The sequence below is a fragment of the Miniopterus schreibersii genome, assembly GCF_964146895.1.
Source record: "Miniopterus schreibersii genome assembly, chromosome: 14".
Lineage (NCBI taxonomy): Eukaryota > Metazoa > Chordata > Mammalia > Chiroptera > Miniopteridae > Miniopterus > Miniopterus schreibersii.
In genome coordinates, this window is record NC_138114.1 from 42,058,112 (window position 1) to 42,080,894 (window position 22,783).

Here is a 22,783-nt window from a genome sequence, read left to right on the forward strand (position 1 = left end):
TACAACTAAACTTTTACAAAAAGTTTAGCATGAATAAGTACATCATTATACTTTGTATGCAGAAATATACATATCTGCCACTATGCAAGAAAACTAATAAATAGAGTTCACAAGGTTTCACTCAATATATATACATATTTATATGTAAATATATATACAGCATTCAGGAGGCTTGCATCAAAGTAACTTCTGACCAAAAGACTTCATTTAAGTAACTGAATACTGAATCCTTCTGGTATTCATGCTCCACCTTTGAAAAAAATGCAAGTCTGCTTAAACTGGGCAATTCCTTGTGTTTTAAGATTTTCACTCCCCATGGTGGGAATAGTATATATAAAGAAAACCTTCCAACCGCAGAAAGGGCATTAAAAGTGTTTTCCATAAATAACTAATATCACAGTCTGGGTCAGAAACACCCTGGGGAAGATGATCTGAGCCTCCTTAGTTTTGCTTCCATTTTTAAAAAAGGTCCTTTCAACTTGTCCTCCTGGTGAAATGGCTGAAAAATAAGTTCCTGTGGATTTGTTGTTGTGCAAAGGAAAAAGAAAAAAAGTCATGAACACCATTTATTCAGCCACAGGGTGTTTTGCTGTCATTTGACATGAACTCAGGAAGGGAATTCAGAAGACTGCAAAGACATGATGCTGATGTCTGTGTTTAGGGTGGTGAACAGTGTCCAGGATGCCTGGCTCTGCCCCGGGTCGCTGGTGGTGTAGGCTGACAATAGTGGGGTGCAAGTCCAGGGCGATCTGCACGTCCCAGATGTAGTCGATGACGTGCTGCAGGATTTCCATCTTGCTCACCTTGTTCTGGTGGATGCTGGGCACCAGCTCTTTGAGCCTTGGAGTAGCAGTTGTTCATGTTGTACAGCAGGCTCATCCGATCGTCTCCTTGGGTTTTGCTCCTGGAGATGCCCAGGCTGTGGTCCAAAAGGCGGTTTTTCCTAACGGACCTCACTGGACTGAAGGCTTTCTTGCTGACCCAGGGGAAGGCGAGAACAGGAGGGAGTGGGGCTGCCCTGGAGCTCAGGCTACTGCTGTCTGCGGAGCTCCCAGCACTGGGCCCCAGACTTGACTCAGAAATCAAAAAGTCTCCTTTTGACTCCTCATCTCTGGGAAGATGAAGTTCTTCCTCTGACTACTTTAGTTGACAATACTCTTTATTTTATATGTCCCAGATTTGTGGGTGTGGGGTGGGGAGGGAGTTGGATGAAGGTGGTCAAGATGTACACACTTCCAGTTCTAAAATAAGTCCTGGGGATGTAATGCACAACAAGATGATTATAGTTGACACTGCTGTATGGTGTATTTGAAAGTGGCTAAGAGAGTAGATCCTAAAAGTTCTCACCATGTGGAAAAATTACCTTTTGTAACTATCTGAGGAAGTGGTAACCATTATTGTGGCAATCATTTCACAGTATATGTGTGCCAAGTCATTATGCAGGGCACATTGAAAACATACAGAGCTGTATGTCAATTGTATCTCAAAACTGGAAAAAAAAAAAAAGTTCCAAGGACATTAGAACACAGGATTCCCTAGGGCCCTAACTTCCTATAAACAAGTCCTGATTCTAGGTCCATTTGAAAATAGACCTTTTTTCCTTACCTCATTCTTTGAACTATTGAGCAATATCTGAACACCCAGTAATCTTTCATGTAAATTAGGTTCCTGAAATACTAAGAGGAATGTCCTCCAGTTTTTGCCACTATCAGAGATAGGTATGAGAAAAATTTTTTGAAAAACTGAAGAATGCAAACTCCACTTCTCAAAACAGACTTAGTTAAATAGAGTGAAGAAATTATTTCTGTGGTGATGTTCTTTTCCAAGAAGGCTTAAGTTCTTATTACCCATGACTGAAGATCCCCACGTTTTCAAATAGATCTCATTATATTTCAGGTAGCTGGAAACCAATTTGGAGTAGGTTTAATATGGCCTGGTTACCATTTGTTTCTTGCTTGAGTGAGTCAGTATAATAGAGGTGTAAACATGATATAATAACAATGAAGGAACATTTGCAAAGAGGATTTCAAAGAGGTACCTATTGGGTCTTTAAAAGGAAGTAGGGATAAGCTTAAAGGTCATACTTAAACTCTTTCCAGGGAAACCATAGTGTTCAGTGGTAAGATTAAAAACCACATTACTGAAATGTAACCTGCAGCATTCAACCCATTCAACTGGCATTTAATTGGTAACTGGTGAAATGAATATTCTGAGTTGAATTCTAATTCTAAGTATGCTTGGCAAAGCTGAATTGCAGTGCATTTCATCTTTACGGATGCAAAATTGGAATGCACTATGCTATTAAAAATGTGTTCTTATTTATTCGTATTAGTCATTAATTTTGAGTTCTTACTATACTGAGGATCACCTGTATGATTTCATTCAATATTCAAAACTCATCAATAAGGTACTATTTGTATTTTCATTTTACAGGTGAGGAAGATGAAGGTCAAAGAGGTGAGAGATAGTTTGACTAAGTGCCAAAGCCAGGGTTTGAGTTTAGTGCCAAGTGAGAACCTTGGCATTATATTGTTTCCCTTCAGAGGAAGAACTGTTTGCATTCCTTTGTCTATTACCCACTAACTACACCAAATAGACTTGCATTTTAGAATGTGACTTCTCATACACAGATATACTTTATTTATTTTTAAATATATCTTTATTGATTTCAGAGAGAGGAAGGGAGAGGGAGAGAAACAGAAACATCAGTGATGAGAGTCATCATTGATCAGCTGCCTCCTGCATGCCCCCTATTAGAGATGCAGCCTGCAACCTGGGCATGTGCCCTGACTGGGAATTGAACCGTGATCTCCTGGACCCTAGGTCTATGCTCAACCACTGAGCCACGCCTGGCCGGGCACACAAATATACTTTTAATAAGCAGCATTTACCAGCTCTCAGAGTGGTTTCCTTTAAAAAGTGGGAATGAGGGGAAGAAATCTTGGAAATATGTTCCCTCTAGCATAGATTTCCAGTTCAGCCATTAATAGTTCATTCATTCATTGTCATTATACTCCAGGGTGGGCAAAGTCAGGCCAGAGAGCCAAATCCAGCCCACTGCTGGTTTTTGTAAAGTGTAAGAGCTAAGAATGGTTTTTTATATTTTTAAATGGTTGAAAAAATCAAGAGAAGAATCATAATTTGTGACATGAAAATTACATGAAATTCGCCAAGAGTGAACCCTAATGTAAACTCCTCACCATTCAGTGTGTCCTTCTTGATTAAAGTTAGTTCCAGGATATAGTCATCCTATTTATTTTCCAAAGTGCAAAGTTGTCAGCAGGGCAAAGAAAGAACCAGTGTCTTTTCCAACACCAGATTTCTTGCTGACATATATGCAATTTCTTCTCAGAGAAAATGTCTTAGGACATTTTTGCCATTCCCCAATCTTGTAAACCCACTGAATGTCTTAGCAAAAAAATGTAGTCGAGTCACTGTTCCAAAGACTTTCAAAGATTCCTGTTCAGTAGGAAAAAAATATTAACACGTAACCAAGAACTTCTGGATAGATTTGTAATTTCAGAAGACAAAAGGTGTCCATTCATCAGCTACATCACTAGGTTGTATCATTTTAATAAAAGATATTCAGATTCAGTTAACATTTGTTGAGCAGCAATTATGTGCTATATCTTTTCCAGGATTTAAATCATTTCCTTTCCACACTGTTAAGCAGCTTTAAAGGCCAAGACATTGAGTCAGGCTTTGGACTTGTAAAGTTCTTCAACCTTGCTAGCTGGTCACTTTGGGCAAATAATTTTATTTTCCTGAGGATATTTTCTGTTTTGTAAAATAGGAATAATAATAGTTGCCTAACTGAGTAGTTGTTGGAATCAAATAAAGTAATCCATAGAAATCATTTAGTCAGAATGAGTGAAGCATATAATACTTTTCTTTCCATCTTTACTTTTCAACCCTATAAAATGCATTTATAAGTAATTCGTATTTCAGCTCAATCCTGTAAAATCAAAGAAGTTATCTTTCCATCTTATAAATTTCAGGATCTCAGCTTCTTAGGGTCAGAGCAAAGGACAGCTCCTCACCTAATGTAGATGGAAGAGCTACCCAAGTGGCCCCTGCATTGCTGGGCTGTTGACAGTGTGTCCTTAGCATTATGAAGGGTCTTCTCTGAAATTTTTGCTGGGGGATGGGGAAGGCTTGTAAATTTTTCTTTGCCTCTGGGTATCTTGTTTTGAATTCATTGCCGGTTTTTTTCATAGCTTGGTTGCAATCTCACAAACAGGGCTGAAGCTGTTGAGGTGTCTCAGGCACAAAATGTAAGGAGACTCTCAGGGTCAAGCCAGATCTCAACACTAACAAGTTTTTCTTCTTATCGGCTATATCATGAAAAAGTTTGGCTTTATTTTTTTTTAAGTTCTCATTATACAGAGAATATGGCCAATTGTCTTAGAGATGCAGGAGGGAGGGCTTAAAATGGGAGAGAAAAGGTTAGCATTACCCTGGTCGGTTTTTGTTAAACTCCCTTGAGATACATGCTGGAGTTTAAATGCCCATTCTTCACAGAGGCCCCACGAAGGCTGTACCCACGTGTTCAAAGTGGGGTACTTTTCAGGTGTTTTGTTTTGTTTCGCCTACTCCTACAACGGCTCCCAAGTCTGGGGCGATGTCTCTCCAGGTTAGGTTACCCTACCTAGCTTGTGTCCCAGATCCCTTGCCCGCTGTCCCACCAGAGCCCTGTCCCTTAAACACTGAATCTGGGCAGGTGGGGCGGCGCACCGGAGCCTGCGGCTGCGGCTGCGAGCCCCGGGGCCACCGCATCTGCGATACCCCGGGCCGCTGCTGCGTGGAGTGTAGGTCGCTGAGCAGATACCTGGAAAACATGACTGAGAATGAGAGCAAGACCTTGGGGAAAGGTGAGTCCTTGATGCCTGAGGCGGGATGGAGACGCTGGGCCTCAGTCCCCAGGCCAGCGCGGTGGGGAGGGACCTGAAGGCTTCCTCTGCGCAAAAGCCACCTGCAAACGTGTCCTGTCTGGAGACTGCACGCACAGCCTTCTTGAGGTCTCAGGGAGGAGAGTGAGCCCCTCTCTCCCCTGTGCTAATCCACCTCTTGGTCCCTGCCCCCAGGAAGTGTCCCCCCAGGGCCGGTCCCAGAGGGCCTGATCCGTGTCTACAGCATGAGGTTCTGTCCCTTCGCGCACAGGACTCGCTTGGTCCTTCTGGCCAAAGGCATCAGGTGAGAAACGGAAGGTGGGCGCCCTACAGGCACAGGGGGATGTTTAAAATCTGGGGCTCCCTGTGCTTTTCTTCTGAGGCACAGTCAATAAATGGTTAGCAAAGGGCAGGTTCTTTAGTGAGCGGCCGTGTCTGCAGGAAACGTAGGACAACTTGGAGTAAACTGCTCGATGGCTCTGGTGAGCTGGTTCCCTCCAGTAACGGTGGTTTAGGAAGGGCACAGCAGAGGCTGCAGAGGCCCGTGCTGACTGCAGCCCCGCCCCCCCAACTCTGTGCACTACATCCCAACATATTTTTCAGTCCCTCTTTCCTCCACTCCTTCCCTCCAAATGTACGTTGTTGAGGGTAGGGACTTTGTCTTTTTTGTCCATAGGCTTGAAGAGAGCCTGGTACATAGTAGGTGCTAAAAAATATTTTTTGAATGAATGAACAAATAGTTCCAAACAATGAAATAGAAGGGACTGCTATCAAGAGGTGTCTTGAAGGTTCAGACATACCTGAGGAAATGGGTGCATACCTTCCCAGGAGGAATTTTGCAAGACAAGTCCTGCAGGTCTGGATTTGGAAGGCAGAGCCCGGTTGCTGGAATGGGGACTGCGTGGTGCCACTGGCCTCTAAACTAAAGTGTTGAGAATGTGTTACTCTAGGCTTTTGACTCCTGTCTTGGAGAATCTGTCATTAGGGGACGACTTCAGAGTTTCAGATTCATGTCAGAGAAATGCAGAGACATTTAATATAGAGACATTAAATAAAATTATGTAATTCTACTTTGTTGAGTATAGTACGTGGCATATATTTCCAGATTCTTCTGTCTTGCTCAATTCTAGTTGGCTCTAGGCTACCTATTTAAAATAGCAATAGCCTGATGTTCTACTCAGAGTGACAAGTTGGCAGTTTATGAACTAATGTAAATATTTATTTTTAAAATTTTTATTTGTTGACTTGAGAGAGAGGGAGAGAGAGGGAGAGCCATTGATTTGTTGTTTCACTTGTGCATTTATTGGTTACTTTTTAAAAAAAATATATCTATTGATTTTAGAGAGAGAGGAAGGGAGAGGGATAGAGAGAGAGAAACATCAATGATGAGAGAATCACTGATCAGCTTTCTCCTGCACGCCCCCTCCTGGGGATTGAGCCCAAAACCCGGGCATGTACCCTGACCAGGAATCAACCAGTGACCTCTCCGTGCACGGGACCTGCCTGGGATGACGCTCAGCCAGCTGAGCCACACCAGCTGAGCCGTTGGTTGCTTCTTGCATGTGCCCTGACTGGGATCCATCCTGCGACGTCCGGGTATTGTGACGATGCTCTAACCAACTGAGCTACCTGGCCAGGCCTAAATATTTCTTTAGGGCAGGGTTTCTCAACCTTGGCACTACTCACATTTTGGACCTCATAATTCTTTGGGGGGTGTGTGTGGGGGAGGGGAAGGGCTGTCCTGTTTAGCAGCATCCCTGTCCTCTGCCCGTTTGATGGTAGTTGAATCCTCTCTCACTGAGTTGTGACAACCAAAAAATGTCTCCAGACATTGCCATATACCCCTGGGTTCTTCCAGTTGAGAACCATTGCTTCAGGGTTTAAGACAATCTCCTTGACTGAGCAAAGGGTAGTCTCATTTGTTTCCTTTAATCTTTTTAAACATATGTGAGTGCCCTAGTAACTTTATATGTTCGAACCTCTGATAGTAATAATAATAAGAATTTAAAATGTTATTGTGCCCTGGCTAGCGTGGCTCAGCTGGTTGGAACATCACCCTGTATACCAAAACAGGTCGCGGGTTTGATCCCTGGCCAGGGCATGTATGAGAGGCAACCAATTGGTGTTTCTCGCTCACACTGACCTTTCTTTCTCTCTCTCCCCTCCTCTCTCTCTAAAATCAATAAGCATATCCTCAGGTGAGGATTAAAAACTTTTAAAAAAAAGTTATTGCACCACTAGGTACTAAGCACTTTATATATATTATTTGATCCCCACAATGATGCCAAGACATGGGTACGTTTACTACCTCCATTTTACGATTAATGACACTAAGCACAGAGAAGTTAAGGAATTTAGCCAAGGTCACAAGCTAGACTGTCCAGAGCCCACGCTGTCTGACGCCAGAATTTGTGCTCGTAGCTGCTGACATTTACGATATTCTGTTGTGACCCGTTAATAGCAGATTTGTATTTTCAAGCTTTAAAATGTATGAAACTCTGTAGTGTGGTGGTTACGTGTGCGAGCTCTGAGTCAGACTCCTGGGCTCTGCTCCTTCCTAGCAGTGATACTACTGGGTAGGAAATTCAACCTCCTGGAGTTGGAAATTGCACGAGCAGATGAGACAAGGCCTAGAAAACATTAACACATCTGTAGGAATGAAGACAATGCTGTTGCTATATATATTTCTTTGTAAAAGATCTAAATTTTTAAAATGTTTTGCAAATTTAAATTTTATAAGTTGATTACTTCTGCTTTCAAGATGAGTGTCTGCCTGTGTAAGCCTCTCATTTTTGTTGTCCTGCTTTCCCTTTGCTTTTTTAAAAAAAATATTGTTGAAAGTATAACAGATGTCCCCTTTTTTGCCCCACTGATCTCCTCCACCCTCCCGCCCCCCATTCCCTTTGCTTTTTAAGACATGAAGTTATCAACATTAACCTGAGAAATAAGCCTGACTGGTACTATACAAAGCACCCTTTTGGCCAAATTCCTGTCCTGGAAAATAGCAAATGTCAGCTGATCTACGAATCTGTGATCGCTTGTGAGTACCTGGATGACGCTTATCCTGGAAGGAAGCTGTATCCATATGACCCCTATGAACGAGCTCGCCAAAAGATGTTATTGGAGCTATTCTATAAGGTATGCTCAATTTTTTAAAAAGCCACTTACACTCTGTCTTACTTTATATGTCTTTCCCAAACTTCAGTTCATTTTTAAAGCCAAATCCTTGGTGAAGTTGTTCTGTTTTGATACTACTTGCACCTCAGGATACTAATTGGCATGCAATTATGGTAGATCCATCACCTCTGATATTACTGACAGGTGCTTTGCCATTTGAACCAGCAGTCTCCAGAGGTGTGATGGTGGCCCGGTTATGACTGTGTGACTTAAGATAGGCACATTGAACGAGCTGAAAACTGGTGATGCTTTAAAGGGAAGATTGCTAAGGTTTCAGGTTAAAACAATATTGGGGTATAAAGATGTCAATGCATGGAAGGGGACTGCTCTTTTTTGGGGAGCAAGAGTGCTAACTGTCCAGGAAATGTGAAGAGACAAAAGGGGGCAGCACCTGCTGGTAGTGGGAGAAAAAATGATGGAGAAACTTTAAGATGGTTCTCTTTGAAATGAAATAAAAACAACGGACATATACTGAGCACTTATTATGTGCCAAGCACTATTATAACTACCTTATAAAGGTTAACTCATGTGACCCTTACAACTGCCCTTTAAGGCAGGTACTATTACTGTATCCATTTTTCAGATGAGAGAGGTTAAGGCTTAGAGAGGTTAAGTGTCTACCTAAGATTGTACAGCAGGGAAGTAGCTGATCAAGTAAGAAGCACTCCAGAACTCTTTTTTTAAAGCACCATGTTTTACCAGGGTGCTATGACAAGTGGGTTCCTGAAACCTCAAAGATACCCCTCAGAGTGAGTTGGGGAGCCTGGATGTGGGTGTGGGCCTGTTAAGCTGGAGGGACAAAGCTTTGGCTGCATTTTCAGGCAGAGCAGTAGTGAGGAGTTCGCTCAGACTTCACTAAGAAACCTGTGTCCTCTGATTAGGTCCCACATTTGACCAAGGAGTGTCTGGTAGCATTGAGATGCGGGAAAGAATGCTATGATCTGAAGCTAGCCCTTCGTGAGGAATTCTGCAACCTTGAAGAGGTACAAAAGGGGCCCCTCTCTGCTTAGATCCAATGTAAGAAGAGATAGGGGTCGCTAACCTGGTCACCCTGACGCCCTCTGCTTTCATAGACTTATTCTTTCTGCCCGACTTTGATTAGTTCAGCTACTAGTTATCTGATTTTAACTTGTAGGTGCTTGCTCTCTACTACTCCATTCTGGAATTATTCTTGGAAATCTGGCAGGGAAGTCAGGAAGGGCACGTGATGAATTTCCTCCTTTCCCAGCGTCAGGATGTTCCTTAACTGCCTCCGCATGGCTTCTGTAGCTTCTGCCAATGAGGTCAAGGTCTGTGTTGGTTAGGGATTGTGTTTGGCTGCTAGTAAAAGGGACCTAACTACTGTAAATTTATCTTATAAGGGTTTATTCTCCTACAAAAGCCAGAGGTAAGGGCACTTCAGGTCTATTTCGATGGCTTCTTCATGAAATTACCAGGGACTGAGACTCTTTCTTTTTCTGCTCTGTCATCCTTTGTGCAAGGCTTTCATCCTCAAAATGACCAGCTAGCTGTTGGAACTGCAGCCATCACATCCAAGTTCCAGGTTGCAGAAAGGAGGACAGAAAGGGAAAAAAAAAAAAATGGCCATGTTCCTTTAAAGGGCTTTCCCAGAAGCCCTACCCAATGACTACTTAAATCTCATCAGCCAGAACTTAATTGTAGGGTCATAACTATTTGCAGGGGAGGCTGGGAAATTTAGTATTTTAGCAGGACACCCTGAATAAAATCAGGGTTCTGTAATTAAGAGAAGGGGAATGTGGCTATGAGTGGGCAAGGAGCAGTCTCTGCCAGCAGATCCTTCATTAACCAGATAGTAATAGGGCTACCCCTTCCCTGTAGAATAATCTGGAAGGTGGATTTTTGCCTTTATCTTTGTTCCAGAAACTGTGTTCCCTTTATGAGTGGTTTGTAACTCTGTCGGCAGCCAGGAAATGTTATTTTTATTCCTTAAAGGAAGGCTGATTATTAATACTCTTCCATTTTACCTTTATCAAGCAGAAGCAGATTACATTTATTTACACTTTCAGCTGCCTGTCTTAGATTTGTACAGTTGCAGTATTTATGGATGATGAATAGTCATATTTAAGAAATGTCAAGCTTTGGCCCTGAGACCACAGATTGTGGTCTTGATTATGAGCAGGCAGTGTGACACGGTAGAGTCTTGGATCCTAGGCTTGGCTTTACCAGACTCCAGGACCTTGGGCAAGCTTCTGGATCTCTTGGTACCTTGGTTTCCACAATTATGGAACAAGGGAGTGTTTTGAAAGGTGTGTTCTCAGAGCCTCTGGGTTCTGCAGCAGAACCCCCACCTAGGGGAGGCCTGGTGGGTGGTTCTAGATTCTGCCTCACCCAGAACAGCCCTGCTTTTAACACTGTGTTTAACAAAACATTGAATAAGAGCATTTGGGGAGGGAGGGGGGCTGCTGCTTTCAAACAGAAGTATGAAAGCTCTTGCACAAGAGAGTGTCACTTTACAGAAGCAACATATACCATTCTGTAGTTATAATGGTGGGGTTGGTAGGTGTGCCCAGGACAAACAGTGGGGCCGGCCACAAATAGGGTTTATTGGAGTCGCTTTTTTTCTAGTCACATAGGACAGGTCAGCTACAGGTGCCACATTCCAATAACTAGTCATTTGTTTTCTCTAAAAGGTGTGACATTTACTGCAGCTCATAGGACTTTGGAGATCATGTGGTACAGAAGATCGAACTCTGGTTTTAGAATTAGGGATCCTAAGCTTGGGGTGGCCTCTTTCGCACTCACAGTGCTGATGTGGGTAGTTGAAGGTGAGTCTTTCTGAGCCCTGCCCCACTTCGTGCACAGTGGACACTGGACTGGTGTGAGGCTTACTGGAGTGTGTAGAGTAGGCATTTTAATTTGATGCCATTACCTCCTATTATGATATACTCTCTGGCATAGTCTTTTCTGTCATGCAGCGTCTAGTGGTGTTTAATGAAAAGGATACTTGGTGGCTTTTTGGATATACATACCCTTGATGGCCTGGGCAGTTTCCCGAGTGTTCTTAAAGTGAACAGGAAGATTTGAACCTCTCGATTTGCATGATTTTGTGGGGTTTTCTGGGTCAAGTGCATAGTGAACCACTTTCAGAGGTCACCTCAGACCACTGACGGGAAGAGCATGTGTGTAAATTTTTTAATGGAAAAAAATAACTTCATTCTGCATAATTTGCCATATGTATAAACCATCAAATTTTTATCCAGCACCTTTTACCATCATGAATGATGCTGTAGGAACAGCAGCTTTGCTGCATAAAAAGCGTTTTTTCTATTTTAGAATATATGCTTAGGTTGGCTGTCCAGGAGTGGAATCACCAGGTCAGAGGGCATGGACACTTTACAGGCTGGAGCCACTTCCTTCCCCAAAGACTTGTGCTGTTTCCCCCCCACTAGCAGTATATGAAAATGCCCTTTGCTCTATCCCCTTTTCACTATTGGGAAATGTCATTAAAAAAGATATTTGCCTGTTTTGGAGAGAAAGAGTAGTTTCTCATTGTTGATATAATGGGTGTTTCTTTGATTGCTAGCGAAGTGGGATGTTTCCCCCAAAGTATGCCATCTCTTAGTGTTCTTCTTGTGAAAATGGTCTGTTAGCCATCTGTCTGTCCAGGTCTTACTGATTTTCCTTGCTGATTTGTAAACGTTCCTTTTAGAGAGTTTCCTGTATATAAAAGATATTTGCTTGTTTTTAAGACGCATTTTTGTTTTCTTTTGTTACAACATTTAATTCGGCTTATCTTTTTTGTACATATAGAAATATAACATTAAAAAAACACTGTGCCATAAGTCTTTCCTGTTGTGATTTCTTCCACTCTTTTTATACACAGGAGGTCCTCCCCCCCTTCAGAGATTCAATAAATACTCATTTGTCTTTTCACCCACCATCCATCACTTTAAAGATATTTGACTTGTCAAGCATTGCCCTACTAGCTGCCCCTCCAACTATCTTACAAATATATTTTGACAAATTAAGCCCATTAAAAGGATTCCAGGGTAGAATTTTCAGGGTGGTCCTTTAATCCTCAAATGTTGGCAAGATGCATTCTGAATCTTCACAGGGGACTAAAGGTCCTAAATGACAAGCAGCAGGATGGAGCATGTTCTACCAGACACTACTAAGGCTTCTTTCTAGAGGAGAAATGATTTTATCTGTACTTGGTTTGTTCTATACCCTTGATTTGTTTTACAGGGAATCAGCTGTATGTCATTATATTAAGGACCTGAAATTAGAAATCTTGAGAATCTCCCCTTATTTTTTATGAACTCAACAGACTTCTGCTCTGGAGTTGAGTACTTTACTGTTGCTTTTGGATAAGGGCCTGAATTCTGATTTATTAGCAGATGGCTTTGTGTCTTTTGGGGGGAGGGAGGAGGAGGTTCTGCTTCTTTTTAAAAAAAATTTATTTATTGATTTGAGAGAGAAAGAGAGAGGATCAATTTGTTGCACCTCCCATCCATGCAGTCATTGGTTGACTTTTGTATGTGCCCAGATGGGGGATCGAACCTGCAACCTTGGTGTATCAGGACGACGCTCTAACCAACTGAGCGACCTGGCCAGGGCCAAGGAGGTTCTGCTTCTTAAGAACTATTTCCATCAAGGAAAACCACTTTATCCCTCCTGCGGCGAGGACAGCAGCACCCACTCTGAGCCACCAACCTGTCTGCCTTCCCTAGAGGCCGGGGTTCCTTGGCAATGGTGTAAATGATGGTGGTGCAGGGCAGGCAGTTCTGGAGCTGCACCCGAGAGCCCAGGGCTGCAGACTGAGGCTTTTTAGAATGCCTGGCTTGAGGAAGTCTGGGCTTCATGATCTTGCTTGTCCACAAAATCCTTCGCAGATTCCTCCCTGCCTGGTGAAGCTCCTGGGGTGCCCCCCCGCGCGCCTCGCCACGGACAGCCACAAGGGGGAGCCCCGCGGCGCCGCATCTTTCCACTCGGCTCCGGCGCGAAGCTCCTTTCCGTCCCCTGGGGGAAACCGAGAGGCCTTCGCAGAAGATGAGGGGACCTTCCTTCCAGGCTTTTCCCCCTCAGGGAGTGAGAGAGTGTACCCTCGTCAAACCTAACGGCCCCTTGCTCTCCGTTTGCATGCTCACCCTTCATCCCTTACCAAATCCAAAAGCAGGGGACCCCTCTGTAGTTGTTTTCAATGAACTGGAGAACAGAAAAATTAAAAAATAGATTTTCTATTATTCCAGAACATCAAATGGTGTCTCCCTCCCCCCCTCCCAATATCTCAATTCTTAAGCCTGAATTGAAGATGTATTAATACTTTTGGGAAACCCAGGGGCTAGAAGCCAGAGCCTCAGTCTCCTCCCCATGTGTGGCCTCATGAAGGATGGATGTCTGGGGCCTTGGAAGAAAATGTTTTCTCCAAGCAGGCTGTTTTGCCTTCCTTGGTGATGCCAAGGACAATAGCTCTGAAAGTGAGGGATTCCATCGTGAGAGGAGCTATTCAATATGAAGAATGGCCAACGTCATTACATGTGGCAGGCAGGTGACAGAAAGAACTCATAGAGTTTTTAAAAATGACGATGGGTATTAACATAACCACTGCTAAGTGGGGCCAGGTATAGCAGCAGCAGCTTCCTATTCCGTTTCTGATGACAAAACACTTAGGAAAGATAAGACATTGGGATTTAAGACTGCCAGTTTATTTTACCTCTCACTATCCTAAAAATTGTCAGAGGAGCTCACTGACTGTAAGCAGGGGACTAGTTTAAACTGAGAACACAGAACTTTTTGAGTCAAGTTGCCTGATGACTTTCTTATCAATGGGAGAGAATTCTGGTAAGCTCTTCAACCATGAGAATGTGGGTGTCTCGCCTCCCTGTCAGGTGCTCTGGCAGGGCCCCCGATTGAGAGAGGGGAGCAAGAGTAGGACTGAGGAGAGAGTTCTCCCTGGGAAGCAGAGCTGGGCCAATCCTTGGCTGTAGAGAAGAGGCTTTCAGGATCTGCTGATTCTAAGCTTTTTGCTATTACTTATTTATTCATTTATTTTTAAATATATCTTTATTGATTTCAGGGAGAGGAAGGGAGAGGGGGAGAGAGACAGAACATCAATGATGAGAGAGAGTCACTGATCGGCCGCCTCCTGCACACCCCTGACTGGGGATAAAGCCCACAACCCAGGCATGTGCCCTGACCAGGAATCAAACCCTGATCTCCTGGATCCTAAGTCGATGCTCAACCACTGAACCACTCCTAGCTGGGCACTGTTACTTTAATTTAAAGAGCATGCAGAGAATTCACAAGAGACTCGAAGAAGCTTCTGTGATTAGAGTCCTCATACATACACACATTGGAAGTGGAATGACACAGGGATGGACACTAGTCTGGGAATTAGGAGAATGGTGTTTTTGTCTTAGCTCTGGCACTAACCAGAGGGTCCCTTTACCTCCCTGGGACTGAGTTTCCTATGCCGATAGAGTCTCTGCTTCCATATGAAAGACAAGAATCAGCTCTCTGGTATGTTTTCCTCTCCACCTCTGCTACCAGGAAACTCAAAGCTTTAAGGAACTCTGCAGGACTCCTGGCTTGGTATCATGATATCATTTTCCTTCCTTGTTCTGACCTTCTGTCCTAACTTTTATTTTCCTAGATCTTAGCATTTTATGATTTTTCATATTTAATATTTTATTGTACACTTCTTTTGCACTGCACCTCTGATCTTTTGTGTAATGAGCATGGTATAAAAAAATGGTAAAACGGATGGGGGAGTATGTCACACTAGATGAGTTCCAGTGGCCCTTCCAGTGCTGATGTTCTGTGATTCCAAGGGGAATATTTATTTCACATGTTTGGAAGTTATCAGGTTTGCATAGAAGGGAGCTCTCCTACTGAGGGTCCTTAGACTTCAATAAACTTCTGAGGAGGCCTGGCCAGTATGTCCTCTTATATCACTGGGATGTGACTGTGAAGGAGCTGGCGCTTTGTGCTAGTTCATAGGAAGACAGATATTCTGTTGGGATTTTTAGACTTGCCCTGTGAGAAATCTGGTGGAGAAATGTCTGTCTGAGGCAGCTGAATCAAGAGCTCCAAGGATCTTGATGCGAGTGGTCTCAAGTCACGCTTGGATTTAAGAAAAGTGCGAAGGAATGTGTATATGTATTCGGGGATGGGGTAGAAGCTGCCATTTCATCCATATGCTCACCTTGACTTTTTATTATACAACATGCCTTGTTAGGGCTTGAATTACTTTATGAGTGTTTACATACAGATTGATCATATTTACAAGATCATATATATTTAAAGGCATACTGCTTTGAGCAAGTGAAAAGCTTTAGAAACATATACTAAATAAATATCAATCACTAAGCAATTATTCATTTTCAAAATATCTTATTACTTGACCAAACGGCCCATCATGGGCTCCATTAAATGTCTGCATATGATTTCTTTGGAACAAGGACTTTCCCCAAAGCACCTCTGCTCTGTAGAGCACAAGAGTTATACAGAAATTCCAGAGTTGATCCATTTAGATATGGTTCTGACTTGTGCCACGAAAGCTAGTAATATAATAAGCTGGAGGTATGCATTTCCAAGTCACTGGTAACAGTTTTGGTAATTATTATTTTTATTCCTGAACATAAAGAAGGCTTGTACCTTCCTGGAACCCATAAAAACTGAACAATTTGTTCCTTTACTCTGTATGTCAGGTCCTATTTATACATGACTGAAAATAGCCTGTTTTTAGTTTTTATTGGCCAGATTCTGCTCTTTTAGTACCATCCTGTCAGTAGTTTCTTTGAACAAAGTGATGCCACCTTGAATTTTTTCAGACCTTCAGGACGCCTGTCAGGAGATAATGGAGACTGAGACTTTAGGGCCACAAGATTTGCCTCCTGCTCTAAGAAGGGTGGTAGGGTCCCACTGATCCTTTCTGTCAGGGGTGGATTTGCTTTCTGTAGATGTAATCTTCCGAGGTCTCTGTGCTTTGTCATCACAAGACCTCATATTTATTCATGCATGGTGAGCAGTAACATTGCCACCATTTTAAAGATGAGAAAATTGAGGCTTGGAAGAAGAGGTACGTAAGTTGCCCTGGGTTCCATGTCGAATTGGAGGTAGAACCCTGCACAGGACCAGATGTGCTGGCTCCAGAACTCACCTTCTTAGCTATAACCCTAGACTGCATCAGGGAGTCAACAGCTGGTCTGTCTGGAGTATAAAAATCAAGAGTGATTGATAAAGATAGGAATATGGGAAGATAAAGGGTATAGGAATCTAGATCTATAGCTATAGGAAAGTAGTTAATTATGAGTTACATGGGTCAAAGAGAGTCATCTGATTAACTAGGTAATTGACACCATACCTTTCTCTTTGGGAAGACCTGGCCCAACAAAAATCTCTGCTAAGCACTTTTACTTTTTAAATTTTCAGGTGCTTTTTAAAAATTTACTTTTTTTTTTTTTTTTTGTCTTTGGCTATCTGTTAAGAATTTATCTGTTTTCTGTCTGGGTTGATTTGTCCCATTTGGGAATGAGAATTTTTATTTTAATGTAAAAAGTTGATAATGTTGAGTGGCCAACAAGTGTGAAGTTCAAAGAGCTGAAATAAAAAAGAAAATACAATAGAAAGACAATGGCGGGATTAGAGGGAGTCCATTAACTAGCACCGCTCTTTCCTGCCTTCATTTTTAATGATTGAGAAATAAGGCAAAAGTGGAAGGCACGTGGAGACTACAGTATCCCCTTTGTTACAGATAAAGTGGATCCTGGAGAATGGGGGTCACAACTGCAACAAGTGGGGTTCCCAGTGTGGCCCTCCTTTGTCCCAATAATGGGCTGCGTAGGCCTGAGACAGGGCCTCCCCTCTCCAGGGGCTGAGCTTCTCCATGGAGAGCTTAGCACTCTGTGGAGCCTGCTCCAGGCTAGTGGGGGGGGGGGGTGCTGGGTTCCCTCTGCCTGGGTTGTCCTTCCAAATTCTCCCATCAGATGAGTCATACCATCCCTCCCTGGTTCTAAGGAGGGAGGGGACTGAGTGTGGCCAGGGGTATACCCTAAAGGGAGTGGAGGGAACCCCAGGAAAAGGGAGGACCCACTTACCTAACACACCAGAAGGTGAATCAGAGCTTAAGTTCTGTGGGAGCTAATTTGGTATCTGCATTTAGTGTCTATAACGATGCCAGCAGGTAAATTAACTTGCTTTTGTTCTGTTTAAACTTTTAGATTCTTAGCTATCAGAACACCATCTTCTTTGGTGGAGACTGTATCTCCATGATTGATTACCTCTTTTGGCCCTGGTTTGAGCGGCTGGATGTATATGGAATAGCTGAGTAAGACATCTGACCACGTGGTCATGACTCCCTGGGGTCGGACTGGGTAACTGGTTGAAATGGTCTGTGTGCCGTTTCTCCTCTGAACGTGTTTCATGATGCATGTGAAATGAAATCAGGTTTCCTTGTTCAAATGCATCTGTGCTCTTCTGCCACTACCTGTGGACCCAAACATTCCCCATATTTCTGCTAATAAGACCCTGTGTCCAAAAGCCTCCTGTACGTAGTACTTCCAGCCCTGTCCTCACCACCCCATCCAAACTTAGGCCAGTGGTGAGAGCAGTTGGTGAATCTTTGTCACGGGGTTTCTGTGACTCATCTGCAGCTCCCTCGGTGGCCCTGCACCTGGACCTGCTGAGTCCCCCAGTGGACACCGTTACTTTACTCACATCTTAGTTCCCCGAGGAAGCTTCCCCAGATAGGAACATTTTTTTAAATAAATGATTTTAAAAGTAATAGATGCTTGATGTTAAAACAAACAAATGAAGTGGCCACCATGGAAGTGTAGGGATGTTTAAAGTAGAAGAAATTGCCTGGGAGACGGTGGGGGTGGGGGGGGGCAGCTTGCAGGGGCCCTGGGCAGAACATGTGCTTTGTTGTCACACCTCTGAGGAGGGAGTGTCCCCACCTGCTCTAATCCCAGCCATCCCATGGTGGGTGCTGGATGATTCTGGCATTTGGGAATCCAGGCCTGCCCTGTCAGGCTGCATGTGTACCCTCATAATGCACAGGCTTGATACCACCCAGGAGTCCTCTGCAACTCCCACTTTGGCTGTCTCTGAGGGAAGATTGGATATAACACATTTAGATATCTTAAACTCTGTCTCAACAGAAACATCATGAAAACTTGTCTCCTCTGGGGACAGAGTATTAGCAAAGATTGGGAACCTTCACCTCTACTCCCAGATTTCCCACTAACCAGCTGTACTGTCTTGGACAAGCCATGTGACATATTCTAGATCTAAACTTCTGATCTTTGAAATAATGGAGCCCAGCCAGCTCCATTATTTTAAAGTTTGATGATTGTTTTATTCATTTTTTTTTTTTTTAAAGTGTTTTGGAAATGACTTGTTTTTATTTTTTTCCAAACTCACTGAAGTAAAATCTGAGAAGGACAGAAGACTGTCTCTTTCAGAGGGTTGCCTTTCTGTTGAAAGTGAGGCATAGGCACCTAATTTCCCCTGAGCAATCAGCCTACGAGTATTTTAACTGTATTGTTAAAATCAATAGCAACCTACACAATTCAGAAGCTCACACAGGTATTCCAAAAGCAAGATGTTCCTTCAGTAAGTCATTGTGCTCAGTTGATCATAATGGTAACTAAGATGACTCTATTGCCCAAAGAAACCCACTTTTTTTGTATCTCATAAATCTAAAAAGTGACACGTGCCATTTTCCTGATGCCTTCCTCTTCTGGTGAGCTAACACTTCTTTCCTGTCCTGCAGCTGTGTGAACCACACCCCAGCACTTCGGCTCTGGATAGAGGCCATGAAGCAGGACCCCACGGTGTGTGCTCTTCTCATAGATAAGAACATTTTCCTGGGCTTCTTGAATCTCTATTTTCAGAACAACCCCAATGCCTTTGACTTTGGGCTTAGTTCCTGAGCCCCACAGTCCACCCCTTCACCACCCAGAATTCCCAAGCATGTCGTGACTCTGTATCAGGAATTGTTTGGGTGGGTCAATCAATCTCTGTTCATTTTCTTTGAGGTTCCCAATAAACATGGAGACAGAAAAGCTATTCTTTCTGATAATCACTGTATGACTCCTCAAGCCCATAGCTTCTAAGGATTGTCTAGAAATCTAGTGCCCAGGACTAAATCTAGTGCCCAGGAGCTGTGTGCATCCTGGCTCCTTGGCCTTTGGCCCAGTTTGACTGCCAAACTATTGATGCTGATGTTGAGGTTGAAGGCCTACCAATCATTGACATTTGTCACTATAGACTGGCATCCTCCACAACCTCACTGGTGGGAGGAAAGTTAGGAAAAGGAAGAAGAAAACACTCCAAATCCAAATACTCTCCACTTGGCAAACGAAGGCTGCAGCCCACGTGTTTGTGCATGAGTATCATTGTCATTCAGACTTTGGCTGTGGGCCTGGGAGACACCGAAGGTCTCATGACGGAAAGAATTCCAAAGCAGGAAATGAAATACCCGTTATCATCCTGGACTAATGACGTCAGAATTTTACCGGTGCTGTCTGGGCTCAGGATGGCTCACAAAATGTTCTATAGCTGACATCCTGCCTTAAAAAAATACACCCCAAACCCAGTGACAGGCAAAGGTCACTCTGTTGGATTTGCTCACACACACTGTGAGTGCATCACAACAAATGCCTCTGGTTGCCTGTTGTGTACCAAGCCCTGGGATATTTGCATGATAAAGATGACAGGAGCCCCTGATCCCTCCACTCATTTTGGTTGCAGTGTTAGACCTAGTGTTTTGGAGCCGTTTGTCTTGCCGTGGGAATGCTTGTCTCAGCCTGATATCGCCCCTCTGCTGGCTCGGACCACTGAAGGTGACAAAGAGCCAGAAGAATGGCCTGATGTGCCGGAAGGAGCCTTAGGAGTGGGGTGGGCCTGTCCAAGCCCAGTTTGTCTCAGGGTCTAGGGATCAGCCTGTGATCCTTTTAGCTTTGTTCACATCTAATCTTTCCCCAGCCTCCAGCCAGGCTGAGAGACCAGGCAGCAATGGGAGTGATGTGAATTGTCCATGTCCATAGAGGAGAGTCTGCTGCTCCTGCCTCTGCTTCAGCCCAAACCAGCCTCATTTCTCAGCCTGGCCCAGCCATCTGCTGCCTCTGGGTGGATCTTGACTCATGTAAATAGTTACCAGTGTGACTCCGTGCCAGTTGGACGGAAGCAAGCCTGCTTAGTGAGGTGGCCTGGTCTGCCATAGCAGGCGCCACATGACAGGGGCCATCTGCTGTGCCGCCTTCTCAGGATGGGATGCCCTGTTGCCATGGCGCCCAAGCCAATGCAGAGTGAGGTCTGTGAGTCTGTGAGTCACATTTCCCTGGGATCTTTGCTCGGCTCCTGTGGCCTCCCCTGGAACACGAGGACTGATCAGTCCTTGCAGGTATATATCCTGTGTGCTGGCGAGTGTTCAGCATGGGACCAAAAGTGCTGTCAGCACAACAGATAATGGCACGTCTCTGATGGCCAGAACCAAAGACGGTCTCATTTGGGGCTCCACATACTAATTTAGAAGGCTTGAAGAGCCAGGAAATAAAGCATGGAGGAAAGCGCTTGTGGGAAAGGCTGCAGGCCTGCAGCCCGCAGCCCACAGCCCAGTTTGCGATTTGAGTGGCTTTCTGCCAGTTGTGCGCTTGGCATTTTGCCAGGGTCACCTACACTGCCTTCCACCTTCCGCTTCGTCTTTCTCTCTTTTTCTTGGCTGCTGCATGAAACACACAAGTGCCCCAGGACTGTGCTGCTCATGGAAAGAACGATTACACACATGCTCCAGACAAGAACGGCGGGATGCTTTGCCCTGCCTGTCATTTCCTCCTCAGGATCCACTGGGACCAAGAATCCCCTTGCAGACCCACTTGGTCAGTGGCAGACAGCCTACCCCTGGGGCATGGCTGAAGAACAACAGTCAGCTAGCTCCCTGGCTGGGAGCCAGCTGGAACCAGCCATTTGTAGCTTTGTCAGGACAAAGCCACCGAGGCAGGCTCTGACTGTGCAGCACAGGACTGGGTGGCTGGGAAGTGAGGGTGGATGTGTTAGCAGGAGTAGCCTTTGTGAAATCTGGATTTATGCTTCCAAAGCCGTGGAATATTTGGGTTATGCTCAAAAGTTTAGAAAAATACCCAAAGGATGTGTGTGTTTGTGTGTGTTTGTGTGTACTTCTACGATAGGGGGAAGCTACCAGGATGCATAATGAAGAATGCTATGAGTGATAAGGGCAGGAAGTATTTGAAAAATTCCGTCCTAAAATAAGTAGTAATTCACCCTTTGTGACTAGGAGTTCCCTCAAGGCAGGGATAGTGTCTGTCTTGAACTTTGTTTTCCTAGCATCTGGCACAGTGCCTGGCACACAGTAGCCACTCTGTGTGTGTTTTGAATGTTGCACCTGTAAAGCAGGGGCCCCGCATTATGCAGGAGGCAACAAGCCAGCCCTGGGCTCAGATGAATGGAACACAAGTGTTTGGGGACAGAATGGCAATTGTGTTGGGTTTTCTTTGTGGAGGTTCTTCACATTTTCCCATGTATAAGGGAGCTAAAACTGTTACAACTCAAACCCAGAGCTGACCTGGCTTCCATTCATTCCCCTGTGCCACGCAGGGCTCAGAGCCACATCATTTCACCTTCAGTGACCACCACCCTTCTTTGTTCTGACTTATTTTGGCCTAGTCTTCCCAACAGACCCAGTTGCTTGGGGACACAGCCCTTGTCTTACACATCTGTTCCCCACATAGGGCATGACCCAGGGTGGAACACAAGCTGTATTTGGTTAAAAATGCCTTGTGCTCACTTTGGCGTCATGTTGATTGAAGAAATCTCAGGCAATAGAGTATTTTTATGGACAGGTGCTTGGCGGTGAATCCATAGACGGTATGTAGTTGAGTAGAGAATAAAGATCGTTCTTACCAGGAGAGGAAGGCTCACTAAAGCCAGCTTTAGGCACATACATACAGGGAGATAGTAAGCAGCTGTTTTAAAGAACATGGTAGTGTCCAATGTTGAGAAAAGCTATCCAAGAAAAGTTAGGTGGTATGATGCAATTTATGTAACAAGAGCCATGTATCCACACACGTGATATGTACATAGAAAAATTTTGGAAGTATATACAAGAAACCCAGCTCATCCTGGTTACTGCTGGGGAATGGACTGAGAAGTCAGAAGCAGGGGCTTTTATACATTACTTAATTTTTCTGTGTCAGTGGTTGAAATTTTTTTATCATGACTGTATTGTTTTTATTTCCTTAAAGTTAGAAAAACAAGCTATCTTTGGATGGCAATGAGAAAAGTTAACTCTAAAAAGATGCCCCTCCAGGGTGGTAGAGTGGGCCAAGGCAGAGGAGGGTGAACTGGGCAGGGAGGAGGTGAGCTGAAGGAGTTGAAGGCACCCATTTCCTTCGCTGTGTGGTTCTTGGCTCTCTCTGCTCGTGGTCTGCTGGCCAAACCAAACAACCTTCCAGCTCTATCCCATGAGGTGGAGACGGGACGGAGCATGAGAATGTTCTGAACCGCAGCCTTCAGAGTGACTTCTGGGACGTTCACTGACTGCTGCCACAGCTGCCACCAACCCCACTCTGGGAGCTGGCCATGAACCCCCACCGCGCTTAACTGTGCTGATCCCATAGTTTGAGACTTCAGAGTTTCAGGTGAATCAAGTTGCTGTCTCATTTGGAGATCACCAATAGCTCACAACTGCATGAAGTCCAAATTTTATTATGAAATAACTTATTACAAGTTCAAAT

At 44.1% G+C, this 22,783-nt stretch overlaps 1 protein-coding gene and 1 pseudogene across 2 annotated transcripts in view; one reads left to right on the plus strand and one right to left on the minus strand.

Annotated features, from left to right (window-relative positions):
- Positions 1-19,040, plus strand: part of LOC308566893 (uncharacterized protein) — a 31,736-nt gene extending 12,696 nt beyond the window's left edge. The window contains exons 8-14 of the mRNA XM_081157906.1: positions 2,434-2,457; positions 4,721-4,871; positions 5,085-5,193; positions 7,805-8,027; positions 8,948-9,049; positions 17,249-17,355; positions 18,802-19,040. Coding sequence (XP_081014032.1) covers positions 2,434-2,457; positions 4,721-4,871; positions 5,085-5,193; positions 7,805-8,027; positions 8,948-9,049; positions 17,249-17,355; positions 18,802-18,961 — 876 coding nt within the window. The 3' untranslated portion in view covers positions 18,962-19,040. The remainder of the gene's footprint in view (positions 1-2,433; positions 2,458-4,720; positions 4,872-5,084; positions 5,194-7,804; positions 8,028-8,947; positions 9,050-17,248; positions 17,356-18,801) is intronic.
- Positions 571-1,395, minus strand: LOC308567232 (DNA-binding protein inhibitor ID-2 pseudogene; annotated as a pseudogene). Its single transcript has 2 exons — positions 1,364-1,395; positions 571-1,111 (listed from the first exon to the last, which is right to left on the minus strand). The product of its transcript is annotated as a DNA-binding protein inhibitor ID-2 pseudogene (transcript).
- Positions 19,041-22,783: the final 3,743 nt, after the last annotated feature.